This window comes from Oncorhynchus masou, chromosome 23 (genome assembly GCF_036934945.1).
Source record: "Oncorhynchus masou masou isolate Uvic2021 chromosome 23, UVic_Omas_1.1, whole genome shotgun sequence".
Taxonomy (NCBI): Eukaryota; Metazoa; Chordata; class Actinopteri; order Salmoniformes; family Salmonidae; genus Oncorhynchus; species Oncorhynchus masou.
The window spans coordinates 15,364,037-15,391,947 of NC_088234.1; the positions used below are offsets into that span (position 1 = coordinate 15,364,037).

At 43.3% G+C, this 27,911-nt stretch overlaps 1 protein-coding gene across 1 annotated transcript in view; it reads right to left on the reverse strand.

The window, feature by feature from the left end:
* The window catches only part of LOC135511256 (uncharacterized), a 42,976-nt gene continuing 15,065 nt past the window's right edge, over positions 1-27,911 (reverse strand). The window contains exons 8-27 of the mRNA XM_064932878.1: positions 25,450-25,976; positions 25,172-25,262; positions 14,331-14,921; positions 13,901-13,996; positions 13,286-13,519; positions 12,770-12,932; positions 12,661-12,687; positions 11,558-11,928; positions 10,206-10,410; positions 8,519-8,538; positions 8,311-8,419; positions 7,401-7,528; positions 6,832-7,172; positions 6,535-6,730; positions 5,928-6,023; positions 4,037-4,270; positions 3,812-3,959; positions 2,003-2,029; positions 1,118-1,385; positions 1-271 (exon numbers count right to left, since the gene is read on the reverse strand). Of these exons, the coding sequence (XP_064788950.1) occupies positions 1-271; positions 1,118-1,385; positions 2,003-2,029; positions 3,812-3,959; positions 4,037-4,270; positions 5,928-6,023; positions 6,535-6,730; positions 6,832-7,172; positions 7,401-7,528; positions 8,311-8,419; positions 8,519-8,538; positions 10,206-10,410; positions 11,558-11,928; positions 12,661-12,687; positions 12,770-12,932; positions 13,286-13,519; positions 13,901-13,996; positions 14,331-14,921; positions 25,172-25,262; positions 25,450-25,976 (4,143 nt within the window). The remainder of the gene's footprint in view (positions 272-1,117; positions 1,386-2,002; positions 2,030-3,811; positions 3,960-4,036; positions 4,271-5,927; positions 6,024-6,534; positions 6,731-6,831; positions 7,173-7,400; positions 7,529-8,310; positions 8,420-8,518; positions 8,539-10,205; positions 10,411-11,557; positions 11,929-12,660; positions 12,688-12,769; positions 12,933-13,285; positions 13,520-13,900; positions 13,997-14,330; positions 14,922-25,171; positions 25,263-25,449; positions 25,977-27,911) is intronic.

The window sequence follows — 27,911 nt, forward strand, 5'->3', positions numbered from 1 at the left end:
TCAGCTATGTTTCACAGCACTGATGATGAGCGGGGCCGTGTTCTTTCCATCCTGGTTGAGACAGGGACTGAATATCGGATACAAACTCTCACTGAAAGTATCCACGAACGTGAAGAGGTGCGTGCGCGCCTTGACGTCGTAGAACAACAACTGGCCACCTTCATAGTCAAGGAAGATGCCAATCTTCTGGGGGTGAGAGGTCAGCTGGAGGGGCTGTCGAGTGGATGCCAGAGCCTTGACCTCCCCACTCTTCAGCCACAGGCACCAGTACCTTTGATGAATTGACATTAGATTATTATTCTTGCTAAATATCACATCCATAAATTATCTGTAAATGTATTAGCTAATGTTAACTAGCTATTTGTTCATGTCTATTCATGTACCCTTATCGGCAAGTGTCAGCAATAAAATTAAAACATCCTACTCAATATTTGAAAAAGGTAGGATAAAAAATTACTTTGCTACACTGAATAATATGCTTTATAACAATAAGGTCATGAAAGCTATCTAGACTCTGAAGCTTTTTGAATATGTTATTATAAATTTTGTATACATTTGTTTACCCACTTTCTCCCCAAATTCGATCTTGTCTCATCGCTGCAACTTCGCAACGGGCTTGGGAGGCAAACAAAGGTCGAGACATGCATCCTAAGAAACATGACCAGCCAAACCGCACTTATAACACCCTCCCGCTTAACCCGGAAGCCAGCCTTTCGAATGTGTCGGAGTAAACACTGTTCAATTGATAAGAGGTCAGCCTGCAGGCGCCCGGGTCCACCACAAGGAGTCGCTAGTGCACAATGAGCCAAGTAAAGTTACCCCAGGCAAACCCTCCCCTAACCCGGGCAACGCTGGGCCAAATGTAAACTGCCCTTTGGGACTCTCGATCACGGCCAGTTGTGATAAAGCCTGGGACTGAACCCGGGTCTGTAATGGCGCCTCTAGCACTGCAATGCAGTGCCTTAGACCACTGCGTCACTTGGGCAATTTGTGATATTTTGTGTTCAAATTTGTGGAAGGATGTGTTGCTTTTTGTATTACATTTGAACTTTTATCCTTAAAATGAATGACATTTTAATTGAAAAAGTAAAACAATTCAATAGAAAGTCAGCATTACCCTCCGTCAGGGCTCAGCTTTATCTCTCCTTTCCGGCGGGCCGATGCCCGCATCACACCCACAGTCCAGGCAGTCTTGCGGCCCACCTCAACCTCCCAGTAATGGCGTCCAAAGGAGAGGCCCTCGCGAGCGAGCACAAAGAGTGCAGGGCTGAAGCGACGAGTGCCTTCCGACTGGTTGTGCTTCCGTTCCTCGTATATCACCTGGCGACCGTCCTCTGACAGGACCAGGTTCCTCTGGGCAGTACCCGGGTCCAGGTACACTTCAGCTGGAGGAGCAGAGAGACAGCCATGTTGAGAACAGTGCTGATTCTATTTAGAACAGCATTGATTCTTATGGAGAAGAGAGTAAGTTATATTTGGAAGAGGATGGGTTATATTGTGACCAGTCCAAGTTCCATTTAAAACAATGCATGTACTGTAGTTGACCAAACAAAATGGAGGAGTGGACATATTCCTGGAGTAAACAACTGGTGGAGGCTGCTGAGGGGAGGACGGCTCATCATAAAAAGGTCTGGAACGACGCAAATGGAATCAAACACATTGAAACAATGCGTCTGATGTTGATACCTTTCCACTTACTCTGCTCAGCCCTTACCGTGCCGTCCTCCCCAATTATGGTGCCACCAACCTCCACTGCAGGTTTGTATCAAATACTAAATGTTATCATGACCCAGTACTGACAGTGAAGTATAGACGAAGCTGAATTATGGAGGTTCAACAGAGCCTTAATTTTCCTCTAATGTCGACCAACATTTTAGAAGTCCACAGGATTCTGTCATTAACGTTAAAACAAAGTTGTTTCAAAGAGTATGTTTAGCAAAATCACAGTTGAAAGTAAAATTCGCACCAATCTAAAAAACTAAATACAGGTAACTGTACTCACTTGCATAGTTCTGCAGCTGCCTGAGCTCTGCAAAAGACAGAGCGAGAACAAAAAGTTACTTGAAATTGGAAAGAATGAACCAAAAGACAGCAAACTAGAAAGCTATTTGACCCTAAACAGAGAGTACATAGTGGCATAATACCTGACCACTGCGACTGACACAAAATTAAGGAAAGAATTGACTATGTACAGACTCAGTGAGAATATCCCTGCTATTGAGAGCTGTAGCCGTAGGCAGACCTGGCTCTAAAGAGAAGACAGTCTACAGGATGTGCCCACTGCCAACAAAATGAGGTTGGAAACTGAGCTGTAATTTCTAACTTCCTGCCAAACGTGTGACCATATAAGAGACACATATTTCCCTCAGATTTCCCAGACCCACAAAGAATTTGAAAACAAATCATATGTTGATATCTCCCATATCTATTAGGTGAAATTTTGTGCCATCACAGCAGCAAGATTTGTGACCTGTTGCTACAAGAAAAGGGCGACCAGTAAAGAACAAAAACCATCTCCATATTTGTTGATTTATTTTCCATTTTGTACTTTAAAACTTCTTCAGGATTGGTGGGTCCCCTGCGGTACAGTTGAGCTAATGTAGGCTAATGCGATTAGCGTGAGGTTGTAAGTAACAAGAACATTTCCCAGGTCATAGACATGTAATATTGGCAAAAGCTTAAATTCTTGTTCATCTAACTACACTGTCCAATTTACAGTAGTTATTACAGTGAAAGAATACCATGCTATTGTTTGAGGAGAGTGTACAGTTTTGAACATGAAAAGTTATTAATAAACAAATTAGGCACATTTGGGCAGTCTTGATACAAAATTCTGAACAGTGAACACAATGGTTAATTAGATCAGTCTGAAACTTTGCACAAACACTGCTGTCATCTAGTGGCCAAAATCTAAATTTCAGCTGGGCTAGAAAAATACATTATGGCCTTTCTCTTGCATTTCAAAGACTGTACCAAGAAAAGCGTCAGTCGGCGCGGCCGGGCGAGCGACAGTCAGAGTCAAAGTCAACAATGGAGGTAAATAACCAGTGCTAATCCCACCTTCATGTGGCGCTGTCAGTAATGAGATGGAAACAACAGGTGACTAACAGATGGCTGACCTTTGGCATCTACTGTACTTCCATCTGATGACTCACTCTTTATATTTAGAGGTGCTAGTCCAATGACCTACATCTACATAGACACCACAGGAGGTTAGTGGCACCTTCACTGTGGAGGACAGGCTCATGGTAATGGCTGGAGTGGAATAGTATCAAATACATCAACCCAATGCCATTCTATTGATGCCATTCCATTTGCTCCTTTCTGGCCATTATTATAAGCCGTGATAAACACTGATGTAAGGTCAGTTTGGTGGGGTTTTTCTTCCCTGCAGTTGAGGTAAGGATTGAGTGAAACTAACTGATCCCTAGATTGGTGCCTACAGGTATGGAGAGAAATGGGATTTGGAAACAGAAAGTGAGGTCATAGTAAGCAAGTGAAAATGGTTGTCTCTCGATTTTCAGTTTTACACATTTGACTAAAGCCTTATACTGTAGATCAGGGGTAGGCAGCCCTGGTATTGGAGTGCCGTAGAACTTCATGTTTTTGATTTAACCGATGTGGAACACCAGGTGTGTTGAATTTAGGCAATCACTGGACTGATCAATTAGCTGAGTTGGTCAGGAGTGGTGCCAAGTGGCAAAATCCTGCAGTACCTGTAGCCTACCCCCGCTGTGGGTAGTGCAGCAATAGTTTACCCTGAAAAACAAGGTATCAATTGCTCTATATAATAATGGTTGATTTTTCCCACCTTTTCCATACAGACTCTTCAGTTCTTCCTGGAACCTGTCGACAAGGGTGCTTACGGATGATTGGATGGTTCCTAGGTAGAGGTCTGTGTTCACACTCACGCCTGACCAATTACTGGGCTCTGGGAGGGGCGCCAGGGTGGGCAGGCTCTGCAGGGGAGGACGAGGAGGGGTTTAACTGCGGGTGTGTGTGGGTCTGTGTATCCCCTCGTCATGTCTTAGCCTACCTGGAGGAAGATGACTTTATCCTGGTTCTGTGCCAGGGAGTCCAGCTCTCCGCTCCTCTTCCGGAGCTGGCTCAGTTCGTCCTCCAGACCTCGGGCCAGCTCCTGGGCATGCCTCTCCGCCTCACGCTGTCTCGTAGCAATCAGCTCCACTAGCTCAGCCTGGCTCTGCTCCACTAGACGCTGCAGCTCTGCATACACCTGCCAGCTGTCCTCCAACTCCCTCTGGGCAGTGCTCTATAAAGACAGGTGATAGAACAATGCCTCAATGTCTGTGTATGTCTATTTTCTAAATGTTTTATTTCACCTTAATTTAACCAGGTAGGCCAGATGATAACAAGTTGTCATTTACAACTGCGACCTGGCCAAGATAAAGCAAATTGACAAACACAGCGTTACATGGAAAAAACATTTAAATAAATATGCAAACATTTCAAAAACAACACAAAAAAAAACTGTTTTCACATTGTCATTATGGGGTAGTGTGTGTAGATTGAGGAAAACTATTAGAATAAGGTTGTAACGTAACAACATGTGGAAAAAGTCAAGGATTCTGAATACTTTGAATGCACTGTATACAGACATTCTGGAGATGGAGGAGAGTGAAGGATTTATCTCCATCTCCCTCTGAGCACTGCTATAAAGACGTGATGCAGGAGAGAGGTTGTGGTATGAAAACACACACAGCTGAGGTAGGTGTTTGAATGCTGCAAAGTGACTAAAGCTGTGGACACACCCACCCCAGTTTGCCAACAGCACAACTCACCAAACAGGTCTGGCTGCCTTATCTCCCTCAGCCCACATTCAAATATCTACCGGTTTGAGTTGGAGGAAACCGTGTGTGTTTTTTTATACTTCCTTTCCATTTCACATGTTCATGATTTCACAGGAAAAGTGTATAATACAAAAACATTGAAAATCAGAACCTATTAACAGAATTGGTTATCATGCCCCCCCATCATCCCTTTCCCCCCTCCCTCCCTCCAGTCAGAAAGTAACCCACCAATATATTCCGTCCCTCTGTAAACTCGTCCTCATCGCATTTTTAAACATGGCTCAAGTGAACTGCAGTTGCACTGTGCTCTATTTACAGTCAATATCTGACCAGGAGACTGGTCACCCAGTGTAGCAGTGAACTTAGGAAGCTTTAGTGAGTGGAAAGTACTGCTACAGAGAGAACTGGAGTTGTTTACTACCATTTAGCCTAGTCTCAATTGGCTGTGTCTACAGTATGGAATCGCTGCAGGAATTGACGCCACGACCTTGGCTACTGTCTGTCTATGCATTTGAGAGTGGCTACATTTTCTCTAGTCTCATGCCTCAGCTGTTTACCTAAACAATTGGCAGGGGTGGTCGTTTTGCTGATATTCGAATACCGGATTTCCCCTACAGAAATTCTACCTTATTAACCTCTTTGGTCCACAAAGGGAGTTTCCAGGAGGTTCTAGATAAGGAGTATAGGATTAAAACAGGGTGTGGGCACTCAGGTAAATGTTTACACTTGCCACGCCGGTTAGTCTGCCTAGGCCTAGGGGATGGACCAGAGCCATTACAAACATGGGAGCAAAAACACTTTCTATGGTAGTCAACTGTAAGATCTAGCGTAAGGGCTGGGGACACTATGCAAATGTATTCCATTTAATTTATACATCATATAACTTTATTCACCATATGTCAAGATAGATGTTTATGTTACAGAAATAATAGGAAGAACAAAAAAAAAGGTCTGATCAAGAGGCAGTATGCCAATCAACTAAACTGTACAATGCACTATTGTTGATTTGCTACAGTTTGCCCTAATGAATACAATCCAGTTTACACTCACTCAACGAAACACCACAAAAGTCAAAGGTGGTGCATTTTGATGAAATCACCATTTATACAAGGGACTCACTTTTATGACCCGTATGGAGTGGTTGATCTCCTCCAACTTCTTGGCCCGCTCCTTGATTAGGTGTTTAAGCTCCGACCTCCACTTGCCCAGATGACTCTGTGAGGGCAGAAAATATCCAAGTCTGATGTATAGTACAGTACAATTCCAAACATACACAAGAGGGGTGCTTTTGTTGCAATTACTGGCTAGATGTGATGCAGATGCTAGGTGTGATGAATGCCAAATCACCTCCATTACCCCAGTGGCCGGCTGTACCCAACAATAATGTATCCACAAGTTATATACTGTTACACATCTCAGCTTGCCCATCTGTCTGTCTGCCTGCTGAACTAATGCACTGTAGTGCTACACAATTTCTATAATTATGATCAACCAGGGTATCCTGTGCACTACAAGACTGTTAGCCCGCTGAGCTAAAGCCTGGCTATCAAGCCTATCTTTTTGCTGTATCTGTCTGTGGACTCAAATCAAATTTATTTATATAGCCCTTTGTACATCAGCTGATATCTCAAAGTGCTGTACAGAAACCCAGCCTAAAACCCCAAACAGCAAGCAATGCAGGTGTAGAAGCACAGTGGCTAGGAAAAACTGTACAAGAATGACTCACCATCTTCTTCTTCCACTCACGGTCGACGGAGACGATCTCGTGAGTCTTGTGTGAGGCTTCTGCGCAGGAGATGCAGACGCAGCCATGGTCGTTACGACAGTAGACCTCCAGCAGGCGCTCGTGCTTCTTACAGATCTTCTCTTCCAGGCGGTGCATGGGCTCAACCAGGCGGTGGGATGTCAGAGACTTCACCTTCCTGTGTTTAGGTCAAGTTTAGCTTATGTGTCAGGGTGCGGGTCAATTACCTTTCAATCATAGGGAGAAGGCGGAAAAATATTTATATTCTTTATTTCTCACTTGTGATGTCGGAGATGTGCGTCGCAGTATGACCCGGGACAGTTGAGACAAGACTTCAATGCCCTCATCTTCCTCCCAATGCATGCATCACATGGCACCTCGCCCACCCGGGCGAACTCTCCACCCTCCGCCGCAGGTGACTCTCCGTGAAACCCATGTCCCACCGCCAGACACCCAGCCACCGCACCCGCCTTCGTGTTCGGTGAAATCACCCCCACATCGAGCCCCTGGAACTGGGAAGAGATCTCGGCGAGGACACGGTTTATGCTGAGCTCCGGCCTCCGGGTGTAGCTCTTCTTACACATGGGGCACTGGAACTTCTTGCTGTGATCCCAGTAGCCCTACAGAACGAGGACGAAAGGGAGGGAAGAGGAGAAAGACACACATTTTCTTTACAGTCCATGGAAACACACACGAGGGGTTGGAAGCACGTAGTCTAGTATTCTTCCTAGGTTCCTTAATACCTTCTAGAATGTTTTCTTTGCTTTTCAGGGTCTAGGCCAGGTAACTGTAAAGCATTTTGTGACAACTGCTGATGTAAAAAAGGCTTTATAAAATAAATGTGATACCTGAAGACAGGCCTTGCAGAAGCTGTGTCCGCAGGGGGTCGAGACAGGCTCTACGAAGACCTCCAGACAGATTGAACATTGGAATGACTCCTCTGATAAGGTGCCCCCCCTCCCTGGGGATCTCACACCTGACGGGGGGGGGAGGAGAGGGAGGTGAGAGAGAGTGTGTGTGTGTGCGCGAGTGCATAAGAGGTAGAGACGAAAAAGCCAGTATGTTGGAAATGAGCACCACAGCCCTAACTTTTTAAACATCAACACAATGCTCACTCCCGTCAGCAAACAGGTCATGAAAGAGCTTGTTCCAAACGCTTCAGCTGTAAACCACCCCTGGAATGTAGAAATGCAGGCTGTACGTCTACCTTGTAGCTGCTCTAGGTTTTAAAAGAATCTGTACGGATGCGTACTGTCCGCATCTCCCTGTACAGTGCACTCTGGTCAAATGTAGTGCACGGAGAGGATATGGTGCTCTTTGGGACACAACCTACTTGAACAGAAATGACATGCCATGTTTCGATAAATACCTTTTCAACTTCAAATAACGATACTATTAACCAAACAGCTTAACAAATACAGGAAGTTTGAAGTTACAGGGAGAGCATATGGAAGAATAACCAATGTCAATTTCCACAGAGCTATTATCAAATTCATGCTAAAACAAAACAAAACACTGACACTATTCTTTCATGTTGACTTTAAAAATAATTTCTCCACCCATACCATTGATTCATACTTTTGTAAATTGTTCTATACTAGATCAACATTTCTTTAAATGCACTTATGAAAACACTCCTCACATGCTGTGAAAAAAAGCTGTCCAAACAAGTTTACAATCATTCTTGGTAACCAACTTGATGACATATATTATAATAAAAGGGATAAAAATGGTTATAAATATAAAAGGTTGACTTACTCTGCATGCTGATTAAGGTATCCTGTTTCTCATGTGTCCACACAGTCCCGTGTCTCTGTACAGGACTCCAGAGTGTTCTCCCTACTCCACTGTATTGTACTTGCAGTCTCTATGGAAATACACAACAGGTTTAGGCCCTGTGAAACTCACTAGTGTCTCTCCCTCGAGCTCAACATCACACCCTGCAGTATCTCCCTCCCTCTCTCACTTTAATCTGAGCAGTGAGCACTGTGGGTGTGTCCAAACTTCACCTGAGCCTGTATTCGCGAAGCAGGAGTGCAGATCTAGGATCAGGCCCCTTATCCAAGTCCATATGATCATAATACGGACAAAATGCAAAACTGATCCTTGATCAGCAATCCTAGTCAAATGCTTTACGAACACAGGACATGGTAGGAAATTAGCGCTTCTCTAGTCCCCACCTTTAAACACGCCCTACTCAATCCCAAGACATCACAATCACTCCAGAAGCTTAAGCAAAGTTGTCCAAATTGTCACAATTAGGCCTAGGCTATAATGGATTGTAATTTTGTTCCTTTCCATGAAAACATTACAAAAACTAACCAGATTAAGTCAAGATATACCTGTGACAATGCACACTGAAGTAGCCTAAGCACAAGTGTCGTTTCACTCCATTGCCATCAGTTGGAGCTAAACACAGATTGGAAATATTTGTGAAGTCGCAAGAGATATGGGTTTTGGTTCAAGATTCACATGACATTGACCAACACACTATTCTATTATCAGATATAGCTTCCTCTAGAAAACAGTCTGCTTGAAAGACTGTGCAATTGCTCAGTCTGGAATTGTTCACTAATCCAGTCACTACTCATGGCCTTAACTTCTGTAAGAATTGTATTGGTCAATGATTTGTCCAGTCATATACACTGTATATTTAAATTCAACATTCTTCAGAGTGTAAAATGGAGGTAAGTTGAGGTGATGTAGAAATTACCTAGGCAGCATCCCGATTCCCAACTCTGTCACTTGCATACTCCCAGTCATGATTGAGTGCTAACAATATCTCCTTCCTCCTGAAGTGTACACTCCCAGTTACAGATTTAACAGTGGTGGAAACTTTGCAGCAAATGCTTACACCAATCAAATGCTTTCCAATACATGACCTCTCAAGTACACTGAGAAATGTGTAGAAGTGGAATGCAGCCCAGATAAAAAAAAAAAAAATTGCCCTCTTACCATCTGCAGCATTCTGAACAGATTACCCCAATCAATTTGGAGTGGTTTGGGAATTGACCGTCTACTGTGACCATCACCTTTGCAAGTACCCAGTTACTGTAAGCTCCTGCCCAAGTCTAGCAGTACATGAGCCTAAACTTTGGCTGTCTGAAAACATTACTAGCATTCAACCCTTGCTTCCTCCATCCTGGAAAAGAGCACAATTTCATACCCCTCGCATAATCTCCTCCTCAAAACCGATTGGAGGAAGAGTTCAGAGGGACCCCTGGCTTACTCATCCAGTGGGTTTTGAGAATGAGACTAGAGAGGACACGAGGAGTATGCAATTGAGATTTTCCCCTGGGTCTCCTGAACTCCATTAGAGGGGAAGACCCAAATTGACTCAGACCTCCTTCAATAAGATTCATTGAGAAAACAAGGACAGAGGAAGCAAAGGTAAATCTTTTTATTTTCAAATTCAGCTCCCGTTAAATGAGAACAAGGCAATGCCACTATACGGTCCTGTTAGATGGGAAGGGAGAGATCGGTTTTCTACATGCAACAATAAGGAGCTTGAGTTAAGTGTTACTTTTATTAAGACATCTTTAAAAAACATTTAACTGGATAAAAATAATTGACAAGAACAAACAAAAAAAGGAAAGTGATCTTGACCAGAATTCTCCCCCAAAAGGCTTGGACTGGGTCTGAGCATCATCAGCATTGGTGGTTTGTAGCAGCAAAGGGTCTAACAATCATGACGTGGTTGGCGGGGTTGTCTCCAGGACTGATGAAATCAGGGCTGAAGACAGGGAAGAGTCTTGCATTGGTTGGCACGTGGTGGTACGTGTAGAGGTGATGACCGAGATTCACGTCGTAGAAAGACACGCGCCGCTCCCGCCCGTCAAAGTACACACCCACATGTGCCTGTAAAGTATAAAATAAGTTTATTAATAGTTACTTAATAAAGTAAACAAATTGCATTTGAATAAAATTACCCCTCCGGAATAAATACATTTGACTTGAATTTAAAGGTGTAGATATGATTCTGGATTTAGCCAACGTTTCAACTCCTCTCATTATGAAATGCGACAGAGCAGGATTTAAGAGGCATGCTTTGATGTGGGCATCTCGAGTGTGCCCACGTTTGTGTGTGTTCAAACGAGGGAAGCGTTTGTACTTCCCTGCCAAAACCCACAGTCAAATCACCCTTCTAGAAAACTTGAGAGCGTCTAACCAGGTCATGTCTGGAAGTAGACTAGCACGTCAGCCAACTTTTCGCCATTAAGCTTTCCATCAGCTGGTATGCTAGTTGTAAAATTGGTTCAACTTTGGATAGCCAATCTATGGGGCTAGTTCGCGACCATCAATAACTTACACAATATAAGTGGAAGAATATCTTCATGTTACACCTTTTCGTTGTCTCATTAAATGGTTTCAATATGTATATACACATTTCTACAATGTATAGTTGGTTTGAGGTCAATAAAAAAAAATAGCTATTGACCTTTTCAAATATTGTCCCATGTACATAGTGTAACTTACTGATGGTCTCCAACTAGCCCCATAGGGATATCCACTGTCAAACCAAATTGACCAAGGGCATTACAATCAGGTCGTGTTCTGCTGCAGCCAACTTGAGTGATGCCAGCTGTGGGCAGGATTGAAATAAACCCATGGACTTTTACAGTACCCCTTCATTCTGTGATATACATTTTTTACATTTAGCAAATCTCACTTTTGGACTTTATGACGAAAATTATTCTATTTACATGTTTTTTGAGACTAGAATAAAATGTTTGACTCATATGTATGCGACATATTGAGTGATCAAACATTAGAAATATTCAACTTGTATCTTCAAATATTCATCATGACACTTTAAAGGCTAGCTCCAAAAGACATGCATGAATCAAAATGAGAGAACCTTTTCCCAGTTCAAATATTCCAGTGTGATTGCTCCCTCTCCTGGTGAGGAACATTTAAAGTATAGTTGTATTTATTTATATAATCATAGAGGTGTATTAGACTCGAGAACACTTTGGGCCAAGTGCCCTCTAAACCATTAACATACCATTCTCCTTTGTGTTCCGACAGCCACAGGGGTTGTGTTGGAGGGCCAAAGCTTTCCCTCGCAGTGTACCAGGACCCAGAACCCCTTCTCAGGGGTGAGATCCACCCCTCGTGATTTCATGGAGGATTTAGTTGCCACACCCACACACCACACACCAGATCCCATCGAAGTCCAGTTCTCCACCTCCACCTCCCAGTATGCTCGGTGGCTGCTGAACCCCTGGGGGGCGAGGACGCACAGCACTTGGGTGAATCGCTGAGCAGACATGGGCCAGACGTTTCTCCTCGTGCTCTGGTCCACTCGGATCTCACGTGACGCCTGTTTGAACAGGAGCGATGGGTGGGCTGTGCTGGGGTCAGGAGTCACCTCAACTGAGAGGAGGAGAAGAGAAAGGTAGGGCTAGAAGAACGCAACAATCAATTGTTCCCTATTATAGGTATTTGGCCAGCAGAGCCAAAGGTTACGTAAGGGTTCATTTTGGGAGGGGGTATGGCTAGAGGACAACTTTATGATCAGTGGATAGATTAATTTCAATCCAATAGCAGACAAATTCCTTAGTTTTGCCATATTGTACACTGCTGTTATTAAAAAAAGTATATAAATCATTAGCACAGCATGACCCAATTCCAGCTCCAAATATTTTTGGGGATTAACGAAAAAAGTAGATTGTGTCAATTTACTGTTATATTGAATCATGTCGAACACCATAGTTAAACTCTGTGGGTAGTGCTAAAACAATGACTTCATAGTTGAATTCCTCCATTTTATGCACCTTTGCTATTATAGACAAGTGTATGTTTGTCCCTGGTACATAAACAAGTTCAGTAAGGGTTAAGGTCAAAGTTTAGAAATCATGAGGTTTACAGGCAGCACCTTCATTTGGGGAGAACAGGCTCATGGTAAATCAGTGGAATGGTATAAAACACGCAGTCTCCATCTGGTTGATACCATTCCATTTACTCCATTCTATTATTGTGAGCAGTCCTCCCTCACCGGCCTCCTGTGATGAGGTTAGCAATCCACCTTCCAGAATCATTCAATCTGCTGGGTGGATACGAAATATAAAACATGGGACGCAGACTCAGGAGTACACCTTCGCTCACCTGTGAACTTTTTAACCACGGCAATCTCTGTGGGATAAACACAGAAAGGTTACAACAAAATGAAAACATAACCGCAAAATGTTGTACATCAGACTGAGAAAGAAAAGACCTGGGGCAGCATAGCAATTTGTAGACCAGTTGCCCATCTTGGCTAGTTTGGCTATGTCTTTCATTAAGGTATGCAGAAGGTTTCCCAGTAGGTCCGGGGGGATGTCGATGCTGCATTGTTCTCCGACCCCATCTGGAAGAGCAGAAGGGAGAGAGGGAAGAATCTAAAAGGAGAAGGAACAAAGAGATATGGAATGAATGGGGTTGAACATACAAGCCAGTTAACCTGCAACAATGCCGTGTTTAGATTCTCCACACTTGTACCCTTCTTGGATTTAAAAGCGTTCGATTTTTTTGTAAGCAATGGCTGTAGGAACTTTCCACCATAGCTACATCTGACTTGGAGTGTAATTCAAAAAACCACTTTGGGAGAAGTGGAAGCAATTCAGAGTGCAGCCAATGGCCATGTACAAGAGCATCAAAACCATGATGCATAATTAGTCAATTGTGACATTTATGGATGCAAGGGGATTTGCAGAAAAGTCACTCTGGACTCAAGTCGACTGCAATGACTCACATTAAGAAACGCAAAGGAGTCTGAGGAGCCAATCAGCCGCTTCAGCTCGGCACCTCTGCTCGTCAGAGCTGTTATGTGATCTTCAAGCACACGCCTCCGACAGGAGGCTGTGCTCTTCATCTCATCCACCCTCCTACGGGCCTCAATGTTGTAGCTTTCACAAATCCGCCCCACCTTGCTGACCAGGTCTAGTTGGAACCCATTCACAAACTGGATCTGGCTCGTCGCTACATCCTGCAAGGGGCAAGTACACAAAACAGATCTAGGCGGTGTTTTCATTGATGTGATAACTTCTGAAAGTTCCAGATCGAAATACATCACATGGACAATCATTTAATCTCAATCAGCATGTTCGACACAACACATTTATCTGAATGTTCCAAAGCATTACACCATCCTGAACACATCCTAAGGTAAAATATATTCTCAGTAGGCACAACAATGTAAGCAAATGCCCCGAAGCAGTCACTAACCCAAGTGCATAGGCAAAACTGTCCCAGTCTTTGTAACCCCATGTGAGGTTTTTTGGAATGTTTTACAGTTGAATGCTATAAGAAAAGAATGCACAATTACAACGGCCGTGACTATAGACAATTCAAATGGAAAAAAACTCACCTTGCAATGATGGAATGAAGAGTTGAATTGCTCTGCTTCTTTCCGAGTGGCCTTCAGCTTCTCCTTTACCTCTGTTTGGGCTTCAGTCAGCTGAGCCTGAAGTGAAGACCATACGTGTTAGCATTAGTGCTGGGATAGAACAACAAAAAACATGGGCATATTCATTAGGCACCAAACTAATTCATAAAAAAATGGATGAAACACGTGAGGACCTACTTGAACAATGTTATGTTCCAAAATGTTTTGATATCATGTGCCTTAATGAATACAAATAAGGACCAGGATCGAAGGAAATCATTTCACATCAGAAACAAGCATTTATTGGACAAGTTCAGCTAGTCCCTCTCAGTTTCAGTCAGTTTGCTTCCGTTTGTTGCCTAGTGAATCAGACCTTGGATTGAGGAACCATGGCTCTAAAACTCATTCTTACCTTTTGAGCCAAGAACTCTACCTGCAGCGACACAACCTGGTGGGCTGGCTCCGGGTGAGTATCACACCCCCCACACAGCATGGTCTTGTCGGTGCGGCAGTAACGCTCCAGGAGCCTCTCATGTTTCGAACACATCCTCTTCTCCAGGTTAGCCAGGGGCCTGACCAGCTGATGGCTGGAGAACCGGGCATTGTGAACCACTTCATGCTCCAGGCAGTACGACGACACACACACCAGGCAGGTCTTGACAGCCTTGGTCATCCCGTATCCTAAGCACGCGTCACAGGAGACCTCTCCCGGAGCCACAGTGGGAATGTCTACGGCCGAGCCGCCACATCTACTCGCCCCCTTGAAACTTTCCACAAGGTCTCTCAGGACTATGTTGACCAGGATGGTGGGGGTAGGCGTGAACCTCGTATTACACACAGCACAGACTGCATAGTCTCCACTGCTGTTCCAGTCACCCTCCAGACAAGACTTGCAAAAGGTGTGTCCACACGGGATTGTGGCCGGGTTGGTGAAAACGCCAAGACAGATGGAGCACAAGAACTGGTCCTCTGAAATGGCGCTGTAAGACGCCATCTCTTCAAGCTGGGGACAACCGGTTAGAAAACATTTCAATAAATTTAAGTGGCACATGAATTAGTCTGAGGCAGACCAATTCCGATAAACACCCCCTCCCCTAATTGGATCTTTTGAACAATCACATCAGATCTTTTTCACAGCTAATACAATCGGTCTAAATATCAATTCATGAAAACAGATTTGGGCTGCCTGTCTAAACAAACAGCCTGTGAATATTGCATTGACAAAAATTAATGTGAATACTGAAAATGATAAGGTTGGAAACAACCAAAAACTGGTACGTTGTTCAGCCTATTGCTTGCATTCACATTTGTCCCAAAATTATGGTAAGGTAGCAAATGTTTTAGTGACTTAAAGTAACTGCCAGATAAAAGTGCACTTTCTAAAGTTTATAGTCTGTTCTCATATGCAAATAAATGTAAACTTGCATTGACAAAGCATAAATTGAAATTAAAAAAACACCTCAAACTTGTATCTCAAAGACAGTAAATTGGTGTCGCCATTTCCTCAGAACATGATGTCATCTCCCTAAGGAGAATGAGTTGGCCAATCAGCAGCACAGAGGAGGATGAGCTGGTCAATCGGCAGTCTACCTGCATTAATATTTTTTATGACGATATATGCCCACACCATTCTATTGTTAGGGGTACGCACACACCACAGGAGGTTAGTGGCATCTTAATTGGAGAGGACGGGCTCGTGTTAATAGCTTGACTGGAGTGGTATCAAATGCCATTCTAACCATTGTTATGAGCCATCCTTCCCTCCACAGCCTCCAATATTGCTCCTGAGTGGCGCAGTGGTCTAAGGCACTATCTCAGTGCAAGAGGAATCACTGCAGTCCCTGGTTCAAATCCAGGCTGCATTGCATCCGGCTGTAATTGGGAGTCCCATAGGCCGGCGCACAATTGGCCCAGTGTCGTCCGGGTTTGGCCGGGTTAGGCCTTATTGTAAATAGGAATTTGTTCTTAACTGACTTGCCTAGAATCTGCTTTTTAACCATACCAACCTTTAAAAATATATATTATTGGAAGGACAACTATTTCAAGCCTATTGTAAGTAGCTACAGGTCATATTTCATTGAAATCTGGAAACACTGGGCAGTTTAAGTGAATCGGATCTAGTTAGGAGGGCTTGAACTAACAGAACAAATATGGTGAAAAATACAAGTTTTATTTACAGTGCAGCCCAGTGATAACAGTGCAAGAGAGAACGTAACAAATATATGAATGTAAAATGACAACGTCGAAAAATACAAAACAGTAGAAATAGTCTACCTTGGACACAAAATTATTTGGATAACCTAAAAATCAGACCTAACTCACTCAGCTGAGCATATAACAAGACCTTCAACACACGTGAATGGAAGTCTGCATGTGTAGCCTGAACAGATACTCCAAAACCCAGGCCTATGGGCTATACAAAAGACCAGTCAAAACATGCATTACAAAATGCTAACAGGCACTGGGCAGGAGCTCACCAGAACTGCGTACCAGCACCTCAATTGTTTTGCTTGGGCTTGTGTTGCTCTTATAGATTACACTTTTAAGATAGTGGAACTCCAGCACCTAAATATAAACAGTACCAGCACCCAAAATGAGTAAGGCACCTATATCAGTCCAAGTCAAGCACTGTTCGTTACACATTGAAGACCACATGAATAATGATTGCGGCAGTCACTGACTTAAGCATGAGTGAATATATAGAATTTAACAATTATTCAGTAACTGCATAAACCAATGCATTTTACCGGAGTCACCCAGAGAGGTGATGCTTGCGCCCGCAAAACATGAGACGGGAACACAAACACAGGTTGGCAACAATAATGTATGTACAAGCTGGCTTGCTGATGCCATGTATTGGCTATTGAGGTTTTGAAGCCACAGTTCGGCCATATTGGCACTCCCCGATAGGAGCAGTTCTCCATAGGAATTAATTAAAATTCTAACGCATTTCAATTAAAGGTGAAGGACAAAATTACATTTTTGTCATCATGGGGACAGTAACATTTGTACAATTTTACCCATTTGTTAATTTTGTTAAGCTCACAATTTAATTTTAAAAGTATTTATTGCAGTGTCTAAGAATTAATGAGACAAAAATGAATGTAGACATTAACAAATGCTGTTCTATACCTTCCAAAGTGTATTTATAATGGTGGGTGAATAATAATATGGAGGTGGAGTGGCTTAAACACAGCGCCCCCAACAGTCATCTATATTACACACACCTAATCATCATTCTCTCTTGTTACCACCTAATGACTAACAACAACTGCGGGATAAATAAAAGGGGGGGGGGTCATTAGGTGGTGTTGTGGTTTCATCTCACGGTCAGTATGCTTTAGGTTTGTTATTTTGTATTGTTGCATTATTAAACTCATTCTGCACCTGCTTCCTGACTCACGGCATACATGTTTTACACGCAAACACATTTAATATATTTTCCACTAATATCCAATTGGTGTAAACACTGTTTTTCAAAATTTTTGATTGTGCAGTCCTTATGTTGTAATCTACCTCAGACAAACTATAGGCTATGCGTGCATCGCATATCTCCAATCCAAAGCCAAATCTACAATTGGCATCCTATTTCGCAACCAAGCATCCTTCACTCATGCTGCCACACAAACCCTCGTAAAACTGACCATCCTGCAGATCCTTGACGATGTAATTTAGAAAATAGCATCCAATACCCTACTCAATAAATTGGATGCAGTCCATCACAGTGACATCCGTTTGTCACCAAAGCCCCATATACACTACTCGCCACTGTGACCTGTATGCTCTCGTTCGCTGGCCCTCGCTTCATACTCGTCGCCAAACCCACTGGCTCCATGTCATCTACAAGACCCTGCCAGGTGAAGTCCCCCGTTAGCTCATTGCTCACAATAGCAGCACCCACCTGTAGCACGCGCTCCAACAGGTATATCTCTCTGGTCACCCCCAAAACCAATTCCTCCTTTGGCCACATCTCCTTCCGGTTCTCTGCTGCCAATGACTGGAACAAACTACAAAAATCTCCCTCACTAGCTTTAAGCACTAGTTGTCAGTGCAGCTCACAGATTACTGAACCTGTACATTGCATTGCCCATCTATAATTCAGCCCAAACAACTACCTCCTCCCCGACTGCATTTATTTTGCGCCTCATTATTGCACATTTTTTCCACTGCAAATCTACCATTCCAGTGTTTTACTTGCTATATTGTATTTACTTTGCCACCATTGCCTTTTTTTTGCCTTTACTTCCCTTACCTCACCTGCACACATCATATGTAGACTTATTTTTCTACTGTAATGTTTGTTTTACTCCATGTGTACCTCTGTGTCGAAATGCTTTGCTTTATCTTGGCCAGGTCGCAATTGTAAATGAGAACATGTTCTCAACATGCCTACCTGGTTAAATAAAAAAATAAATAAAAAGTGCTACAAACTTCAGACTGTCAAGAGTTCAATTTATATGTCTGACAGTGGCAAGGGAATAATTCTGCTTTCATAACCAAGTGGGAGTTCACAACACACGTTTACACTATGTAAATACACTTGAACGGCCCTCCAACTGGATATTACTAGTGGGAAACTAGCTGCATTTTCAGTAGGTAAATGCAACATGTTAAAAAGAAATATATTAATATTGTTTATATGCCAACTTGTTTACAAGCATGATAGTAGAGGTCGACCGATTATGATTTTTCAACGCCGATACCGATTATTGGAGGACCAAAAAAAGCCGATACCGATTAAATCGGACGGTTTTTAAAATGTATTTGTAATAATGACAACAACAATACTGAATGAACACATTTAAACTTAACATAATACATCAATAAAATCAATTTAGCCTCAAATAAATAAAGAAACAAGTTCAATTTTATTTAAATAATGCAAAAACAAAGTGTTGGAGAAGAAAGTAAGTGCAATATGGCCATGTAAGAAAGCTAACCTTTAAGTTCCTTTCTCAGAACATGAGAACATATGAAAGCTGGTGGTTCCTTTTAACATGAGTCTTCAATATTCCCAGGTAAGAAGTTTTAGGTTGTAGTTATTATAGAACTATTTCTCTCTATACCATTTGTATTTCATTAACATTTGACTATTGGATGTTCTTATTGTCACTTTAGTATTGCCAGTGTAACAGTATAGCTTCCATCCCTCTCCTCGCTCCTACCTGGGCTCAAACCAGGAACACAGCGACAACAGCCTCCCTCGAAGCAGCGTTACCCATCGCTCCACAAGGGCTGCGGCCCTTGCAGAGGAAGGGGAACAACCACTCCAAGTCTCAGAGCGAGTGACGTTTGAAAGATAGCTAGTTAGCGAGGTGCGTGCTAATTAACTAACCAGCCATTTCACATCGGTTACACAAGCCTAATCTCTGGAGTTGATAGGCTTGAAGTCATAAACAGCTGCTGGCAAACGCACGAAAGTGCTGCTTGAATGAATGCTTACGAGCCTGGACTGCTCGATCAAATCATATTGTAACTAGGTCTAACACACAAATACGAGCCTTAAGTCATTAATATGGTTGAATCCGGAAACTATCATCTCGAAAACAAGACATTTATTCTTTCAGTGAAATACGTAAGTGTTCCGTATTTTATCTAATGGGTGGCATCCATAAGTCTAAATATTCCTGTTACATTGCACAACCTTCAATGTTAAGTCATAATTACGTAAAATTCTGGCAAATTAGGCGGCCCAAACTGTTGCATATACACCGACACCACGTGCAATGAATGCAAGAGAAGTGACACAATTTCACCTGGTTAATATTGCCTGCTAACCTGGATTTCTTTTAGCCAAATATGCAGGTTTTAAAAATATACTTCTGTGTATTGATTTTAAGAAAGGCAATGATGTTTATGGTTACGTACACATTGGAGCAACAATACGCGAACGCATCGATTATATGCAACGCAGGACACGCTAGATAAACTAGTAATAGCATCAACCATGTGTAGCTAACTAGTGATTATGATTGATTGATTGTTTTTCATAAGATAAGTTTAATGCTAGCTAACAATTTACCTTGGCTTACTGCATTCGCGTAACAGGCAGTCTCCTCGTGGAGTGCAATGAGAGGCAGGTGGTTAGCGCGTTGGACTAGTTAACTATAAGGTTGCAAGATTGAATCCCCCGAGCTGACATGGTAAAAATCTGTCGTTCTGCCCCTGAACGAGGCAGTTAACACATTCTTATTTTCAATAATGGCCTAGGAACGGTGGGTTAACTGACTTGCCTAGTTAAATAAAAAGGTTAAAAAAAACAGCCAAATCGGTGTCCAAAAATACCAATCTCAAGTTTTCATAACAACCGGAAATCGGCCCAAATGAATCAGCCATTCTGAATAATCTGTTGACCTCTACAGGATAGATGTACTTTTAGCTTATGGTTTACGTAGCTTGGTGGCCATTAGCCAGCCAGTCTGTTTCTCAACGAGTTCAAAGAACATGAATGCAGCCAACTAGTAGTAGAGACTTCACAAAATGGTATATTCCCATATCTTTACAAACACAGCGTTAGACTAAAAGGCCTTATGAATTCCACTTGGGGATGGTGCAGCATAGTTCACATTTGACAAACGCTCATAACAAGAGCTTCCTAGTAATGGTTGAAATAAATAGAAGTTGATAGTATAGCCTGAACTTACTCCCAAATCAGGCTAAACCATTCTCATCAACAGGTATGCCTAGGTTTTAGGCTAGACAGAGACCAGTCGAGACTCACATGACACAATTAAAAGACACCGTTAAACATGTAAAACCACAAATAATGTAAGCATGAACAAATAACAATAATCTGAAACTGAATAAACCAATGCATTTTACCAGAGGAAGAGGCAAAGCGAGGGGAAAATCTGTCCACGAAAATAAGCCCAATAAGTAAATCAGTTTTTTAATGGAGGTCAATAATTGTGTCGAATTTGGAAAAACAAAACATTCTTTTGCTAATTTGCCACGGAAGACTTATTTGATGGAATCGAAGTTTCACAATGGCTCGGGTTGTTACATATGCACTGATAAGTGGATGCTTGTGGATTTAAAAAAAATTAAAAGATCAGAGTTTCGCTGTCATAGAGACTCATGGACGTATTATTATTTTTTTTAAATGGCAATAATATTTAACCCATATAAAAGTCAGTTAAGAACAAATTCTTATTGACAATGATGGCCTACTTGTAAAGTCGCCTCCAGTCAAACCCTTCCCTAACCCGGGCGACTCTGGGCCTATTGTGCACTGCCCTATGGGACTAGAGATCTTAGCCAGATGTGATACAGCCCGGGATCAAACCCAGGTCTGCCGTGACCTACTAGCACTGCCTTAGACCACTGTGCCACTCAGGAGCAAAAAGGGCTTCCACCATTTTAAATTAGCAACTGATGAGGGATACATACAAGTTGGGAACAAATCAACCAATTAAGAAAGAAATGGACGATTTTAAAGTGGAGACAGCCTCATTAGCACTGCCCATTTTGTCAGATCCTTAAGGGCACAGATACAAAGATGAGTCCTCTATCTAAGACCCATTGGTCACATGCTTCTGTCCCATTGGCAAGAATGCCCCACCTTTTCGCACGTTCTCCTGCCTTCCATATTTGAGAACATGCATTCCCATTAAAGCATTCACTCGACCATCTTATCAAAATATGACAATCTTTGATTTTACCAGGCACGGACATAATAGAAAGTGACGTGCGCTCGCACCCTCTAAAACAGCGCTAAACTGTGACGACAAACACAGGTGGATAAACGATTGTTGCAATAAATGGTTACAATGTTACAACATTTTTTTGTGAAGTCCTTATGTTGTATGTATGTTGTAATCCTTATGTTGTAATCTAACCAAATATAGGCTGTACATGGACACAAGTGCTTAAAAGTTGTCAAGAGTTGCATTTGTGTTTGACTCAGTTGAGAGGAAATTAAGGGTCTTGTGAATGCCATGTGGGGATGGTGCGGCATAGATCACATTTGACAAAAGTATTCAATTGAAACTCACCTGTCTATGTATGCAGAACACAGCTCACAAGGAAACAATTACCTTCCACTTCTGGGGGGAAAACACAATCTGATGAATTTCCTTGATTGAGTTCAGGTTGCATTTTGAAGACTGGTAAACTCCTCCCTCTTTCATGGAAACACCACATCACTGGAAGTTTTTAGTATGGGTATGTGCTCAATAACCATTGGGCTCACCGTACGGGACACAGAATGAAATCTTTGTAACGCTTTGTCCCGGGCTGCGTTCAGTACGTTTTTAAAATAAACAGAAACAGTGCTGACCCGAATGACCAATTGAAAACCGGGGAGGTTTTTGATTGTGGTTTGGGGAACGCCGACAACATGACCACTTTCGTTTAAATACGCCACTCATTGTTTCACCCATCGAACGGAAGAAAACATACCTCAAAGTCTGTTCAAGAATGTGTTGTTCAGTACAAATAGTTCCTCAAAGTAGCAAACGTTTAAGCGAACTGAACGCACCTCCTGTTCAGAGGTAACACTACACTGAAGAGGCATACAACCACAGGTAAGGACTCTAATTTTAAACGAAAAGGAGACAACATCACATACATTAAAAGAGCAAAATGCAGTTGCTATATCCATTTTTGGACTTAACTTATGACTCATGAACTTAGTTCAACAGTACCTGATCAGAACCCAAAATACAAGCTTGTTTTAGTCCAATGTTTGTCAACAAGGTAAATGTAAACACACTGTATACCCTTAAAACATGGTTAAAACCATACAATGTTGATATCATGGATAGTCAGTCCTTTCATCCATAACTCTATCAGTTTGAGAGTGATTACATTTCTCCAGCACATCTTTTTACCGAAACAGTGGTGGGGGGTATGTTGTGTTACTGTTTCAACCACTAACTGCCACTTTAAACCTTATCAAGGATAAAACAGCGAGATCAAACCACAACTGTTGGATTTGCTGGACTGTTACCTTTCATGCCATCTTACAGTCGCTCAGAGGAAGAGCAAATCTATTGTTTTTTTTGGATAGGCCATAAAATGTGACTTGTCACTCCCTATGCAAATGTAGGATATGAATCCTGACACTTCAAGTCAGCTCCGCTTAGAGAGTGTGAGCGGAGAGCAGACTGATGGGGCTTGGTGAAACTATAAAGCACGGGACCCTAAGACGTTCAGAGTGCTTTGTACTGAACACCAAAATGTGAGTCAGAAACAGTCCTGAACCACTCAACACTTCAATGCTTGAAAAACATCTTTTTGCAATCATTACCAAATTGGGGTGAAACATGACACCAGTTGGTACTTTTATGCAAAAAAATACTGTATGTTGCCACTTTCAGGTTTAAATCAATTCATCAGTTCGTTAGTGGTTCTCAAAGCTCTCCTCGGAGAGTCATTTAAAATGTTGTTGTAGCCCTGAACTAGCACACCTGATTCATCTAATCAACAGCTTGATGATTTGATGACTAAATAATTTAGGTTTCCTATCTTTGGAGTAGATCATTAACATTGAACATCTGGGGGTTCCTGAGGAGAGGGTTGAGAACCACCTTGCAGACCAGTGTGTACCTGTGGTCTCAGGTCTCTGTGAAGAAGGCCCAGGTAGGTCATGGACATGCTTCAGGGCCATGCAGATTTTGACAGTCCATGATCTAGGATGAAATCCAGTCAGTAATTTATGTTTAGCCTAAAACAAAATAGTTTTGATGTAGTGTCATCAATAGAAATGGCTGTGTTCCAGGCTGACTACATTATAGAATCCTGCCAGATCTCACAACAACTTGATAGGTGAACATATCAGCTAAGCTATGATCTATAAATCTGACAACCGATTGCACAGTAGATGACTTGGCATGCAACAATTGGTTGATGCAATGCGACATCTGCAATGTAGTCAGTTTGGAACGCAACCAATCTGTGTATGTGTCCAATAACATTTGATTTGGATAACAAGCTCAACAATTATTTTGTCATTTTAATCATTTTACCCATATTAAACTGTATTGTTATGAAATGCAGCCTACAATAAATTGTTAATTAAGTGCAGAGGTAGGATCAATTAGTTAGCCAATTCACTTAAATGAACAACCAGAAATATGTATAGCTTTTCTGGTTTATTAAGAAAGCTAAACGTATGTATCTTTGGTTGTTGTTGTTTTGTCAATTAGACCAGTGATTCTCAACTGGGAGGATTTTAAGGGGTCACAGGACTTGTGCAAGAACATATTTTAATTTAAAACAACATTATTTTGAAAGGTAACCGCTGTCGTACCTCATATTGTTGCTGGCAGTGCATCTGCAGTGGTGAAATGGCTGGCTATGTTCGGTCTCAGAAGGTTTTTGCGCTACACACTCACTGACCAATACAATAACACCCCCCCCTCACCACACACACACACTGATCCAATGAAATGACATTCTGCAACATTGTTCAGTTTTAAATGTGCCACATCCAATCAGATAATACAGATCTTCTTCTGACAGCTAGCTTGGTTGACAGCTAACTATGCAAATGTGTTTTGAAGGCATTGTACACCTGGCTAGTTAGCTGTCATTTAAATCATGTAGGCTAGCTGTCAGAGTAATATCATCGACACGTTCTTAAATGTGCAGCCCCCTCTTCGTCTACTGCTGCTTCCAATGTTAAGAACAACAGCCCGGTCTCTGTCAAGAAGAGAAAATACCACCCCGACTTCGTAAAATACATCCTATGCAACAAGCTTTTAGCTAATGAGAGCATGAAAGGCATCTGAACAACTAGCGTCCATGCCACAAAAATAACACCACTGACTTTAAAAAAAAGTCAATATCTGGAGACCTCACAAGATTAATTGAAGAACGTATCGATGGTACAAGAAAAGACACTTCGCTCATCATAGCAATGCGATGGGCCACAAGATAAGTACAACACCAACAAAAAACACACCAGCACAGAGGATCTCACAATCCCTGCTGTGGTTGATATGTGCAGTGAAATCTTGGGCGAGTCAGCCGCCAACAAACTTAAAACCATACCCCTATCCAAATGACACCGTGAGGAGGAGAATACAGGACATGTCTGAGGACACAACACGCCAGACATCAGAGCACGTTAGTGCAAATGGCCATTACGCACTGCAGCTTGATGAATCCCCAGATGTGGCAAACCATGCAATTCTAATGGTCTATGTCAGACACGTCTGGGATAATAACTTTGCGGAGCAGTTCCTTTTTAGTGGTGATTTCCCCACCACCAACAATGCAGAGGCTGTCTTTAACACAATGGATATGTACCTGGGCTTCGTGGGGCTGGCCTGGGATGGGTGTGACCACTGATGGGGCAGCGACCATGACGGGAAAGCACTCCACGGTAGTAAAGCAAATCCTGGAGAGAGCACATAGTGCGACATGGAACCACTGCTTCCTACACATGGAGTCACTGGCAGCGAAGGACATGGAGTGAGTTCCACGCCACTCTCCAGGATGTGATCAAGTGTGTCAACTTTATCAAAAAGAGTTCCACGAATATCAGGTGTTTCCATGCCTTCTACAGGGATATGGGGAGGGAGCACCAGCAGGTGTCTCCAGGCCTTCTGCAGGGATATGGGGAGTGAGCACCATTAGGTGTCTCCAGGCCTTCTGCAGGGATATTGGGAGGGAGCACCAGCAGGTGTCTCCAGGCCTTCTGCAGGGATATGGGGAGGGAGCACCAGCAGGTGTCTCCAGGCCTTCTGCAGGGATATGGGGAGGGAGCACCAGCAGGTGTCTCCAGGCCTTCTGCAGGGATATGGGGAGGGAGCACCAGCAGGTGTCTCCAGGCCTTCTGCAGGGATATGGGGAGGGAGCACCAGCAGGTGTCTCCAGGCCTTCTGCAGGGATATGGGGAGGGAGCACCAGCAGGTGTCTCCAGGCCTTCTGCAGGGATATGGGGAGGGAGCACCAGCAGGTGTCTCCAGGCCTTCTGCAGGGATATGGGGAGGGAGCACCAGCAGGTGTCTCCAGGCCTTCTGCAGGGATATGGGGAGGGAGCACCAGCAGGTGTCTCCAGCCCTTCTGCAGGGATATGGGGAGGGAGCACCAGCAGGTGTCTCCAGGCCTTCTGCAGGGATATGGGGAGGGAGCACCAGCAGGTGTCTCCAGGCCTTCTGCAGGGATATGGGGAGGGAGCACCAGCAGGTGCTTTATTATGCAGAGGTCCGCTGGCTTGTTGGATCGCTTTTATGAGCTTTGAACGGAGATTGCTGCATTTCTTTCAGAAAACGAGTCACCTCTCTGGCCGAACATTTAAATTGTTAGGAATGACTCGCACAGGTTGCCGAGCTGGCGGTTATTTTTGAGAATCTGAATTCACTCAATGTGTCAATGCAAGGGAGGGGCACAATCTACACTGCTCAAAAAAATAAAGGGAACACTAAAATAACACATCCTAGATCTGAATGAATGAAATATTCTTATTAAATACTTTTTTCTTTACATAGTTGAATGTGCTGACAACAAAATCACACAAATTATCAATGGAAATCAAATTTATCAACCCATGGAGGTCTGGATCTGGAGTCACACTCAAAATTAAAGTGGAAAACCACACTACAGGCTGATCCAACTTTGATGTAATGTCCTTAAAACAAGTCAAAATGAAGCCTCCACGTGCCTGTATGACCTCCCTACAACGCCTGGGCATGCTCCTGATGAGGTGGCCGATGGTCTCCTAAGGGATCTCCTCCCAGACCTGGACTAAAGGATCCGCCAACTCCTGGACAGTCTGTGGTGCAACGTGGCGTTGGTGGATGGAATGAGACATGATGTCGAAGATGTGCTCAATTGGATTCAGGTCTAGGGAACGGGCGGGCCAGTCCATAGCATCAATGCCTTCCTCTTGCAGGAACTGCTGACACACTCCAGCCACATGAGGTCTAGCATTGTCTTGCATTAGGAGAAACCAAGGGCCAACCGCACCAGCATATGGTCTCACAAGGGGTCTGAGGATCTCATCTTGGTACCTAATGTCAGTCAGGCTACCTCTGGCGAGCACATGGAGGGCTGTGCGGCTCCCCAAAGAAATGCCACCCTACACCATGACTGACCCACTGCCAAACCTGTCTCAAAGGCGTCTCCAGACTGTCACGTCTGTCACATGTGCTCAGTGTGAACCTGCTATCATCTGTAAAGAGCACAGGGCGCCAGTGGCGAATTTTCCAATCTTGGTGTTCTCTGGCAAATGCCAAACGTCCTGCATGGTGTTGGGCTGTAAGCACAACCCCCACCTGTGGACGTCGGGCCCTCATACCACCCTCATGAAGTCTGTTTGTGACCGTTTGAGCAGACACATGCACATTTGTGGCCCACTGGAGGTAATTTTGCAGGGCTCTGGCAGTGCTCCTCCTGCTCCTAATTGCACAAAGGCGGAGGTAGCGGTCCTGCTGCTGGGTTGTTGCCCTCCTACGGCCTCCTCCACGTCTCCTGATGCACTGGCCTGTCTCTTGGTAGCGCCTCCATGCTCTGGACACTACACTGACAGACACAGCAAACCTTCTTGCCACAGCTCGCATTGATGTGCCATCCTGGATGAGCTGCACTAGCTGAGCCACTTGTGTGGGTTGTGGACTCCGTCTCATGCTACCACTAGAGTGAAAGCACCGCCAGCATTCAAAAGTGACCAAAACATCAGCCAGGTAGCATAGGATTTGAGAAGTGGTCTCTGGTCACCACCTGCAGAACCACTCCTTTATTGGGGGTGTCTTGCCAATTGCCTATAATTTCCACCTGTTGTCTATTCCATTTGCACAACAGCATGTGGAATATATTGTCAATCAGTGTTGCTTCCGAAGTGGACAGTTTGATTTCACAGAAGTGTGATTGACTTGGAGTTACATTGTGTTATTTAAGTGTTCCCTTTATTTTTTTGAGCAGTATATTTGAACAGAGGGACAAAGTGGATGCCTTCAAGATGACGCTTGCTGTTTGGGCAAATCATGTTTCTAACAGGAGGATTGACATGTTTCCCAATGCTGATTTTGACATTCAGTATCTGATC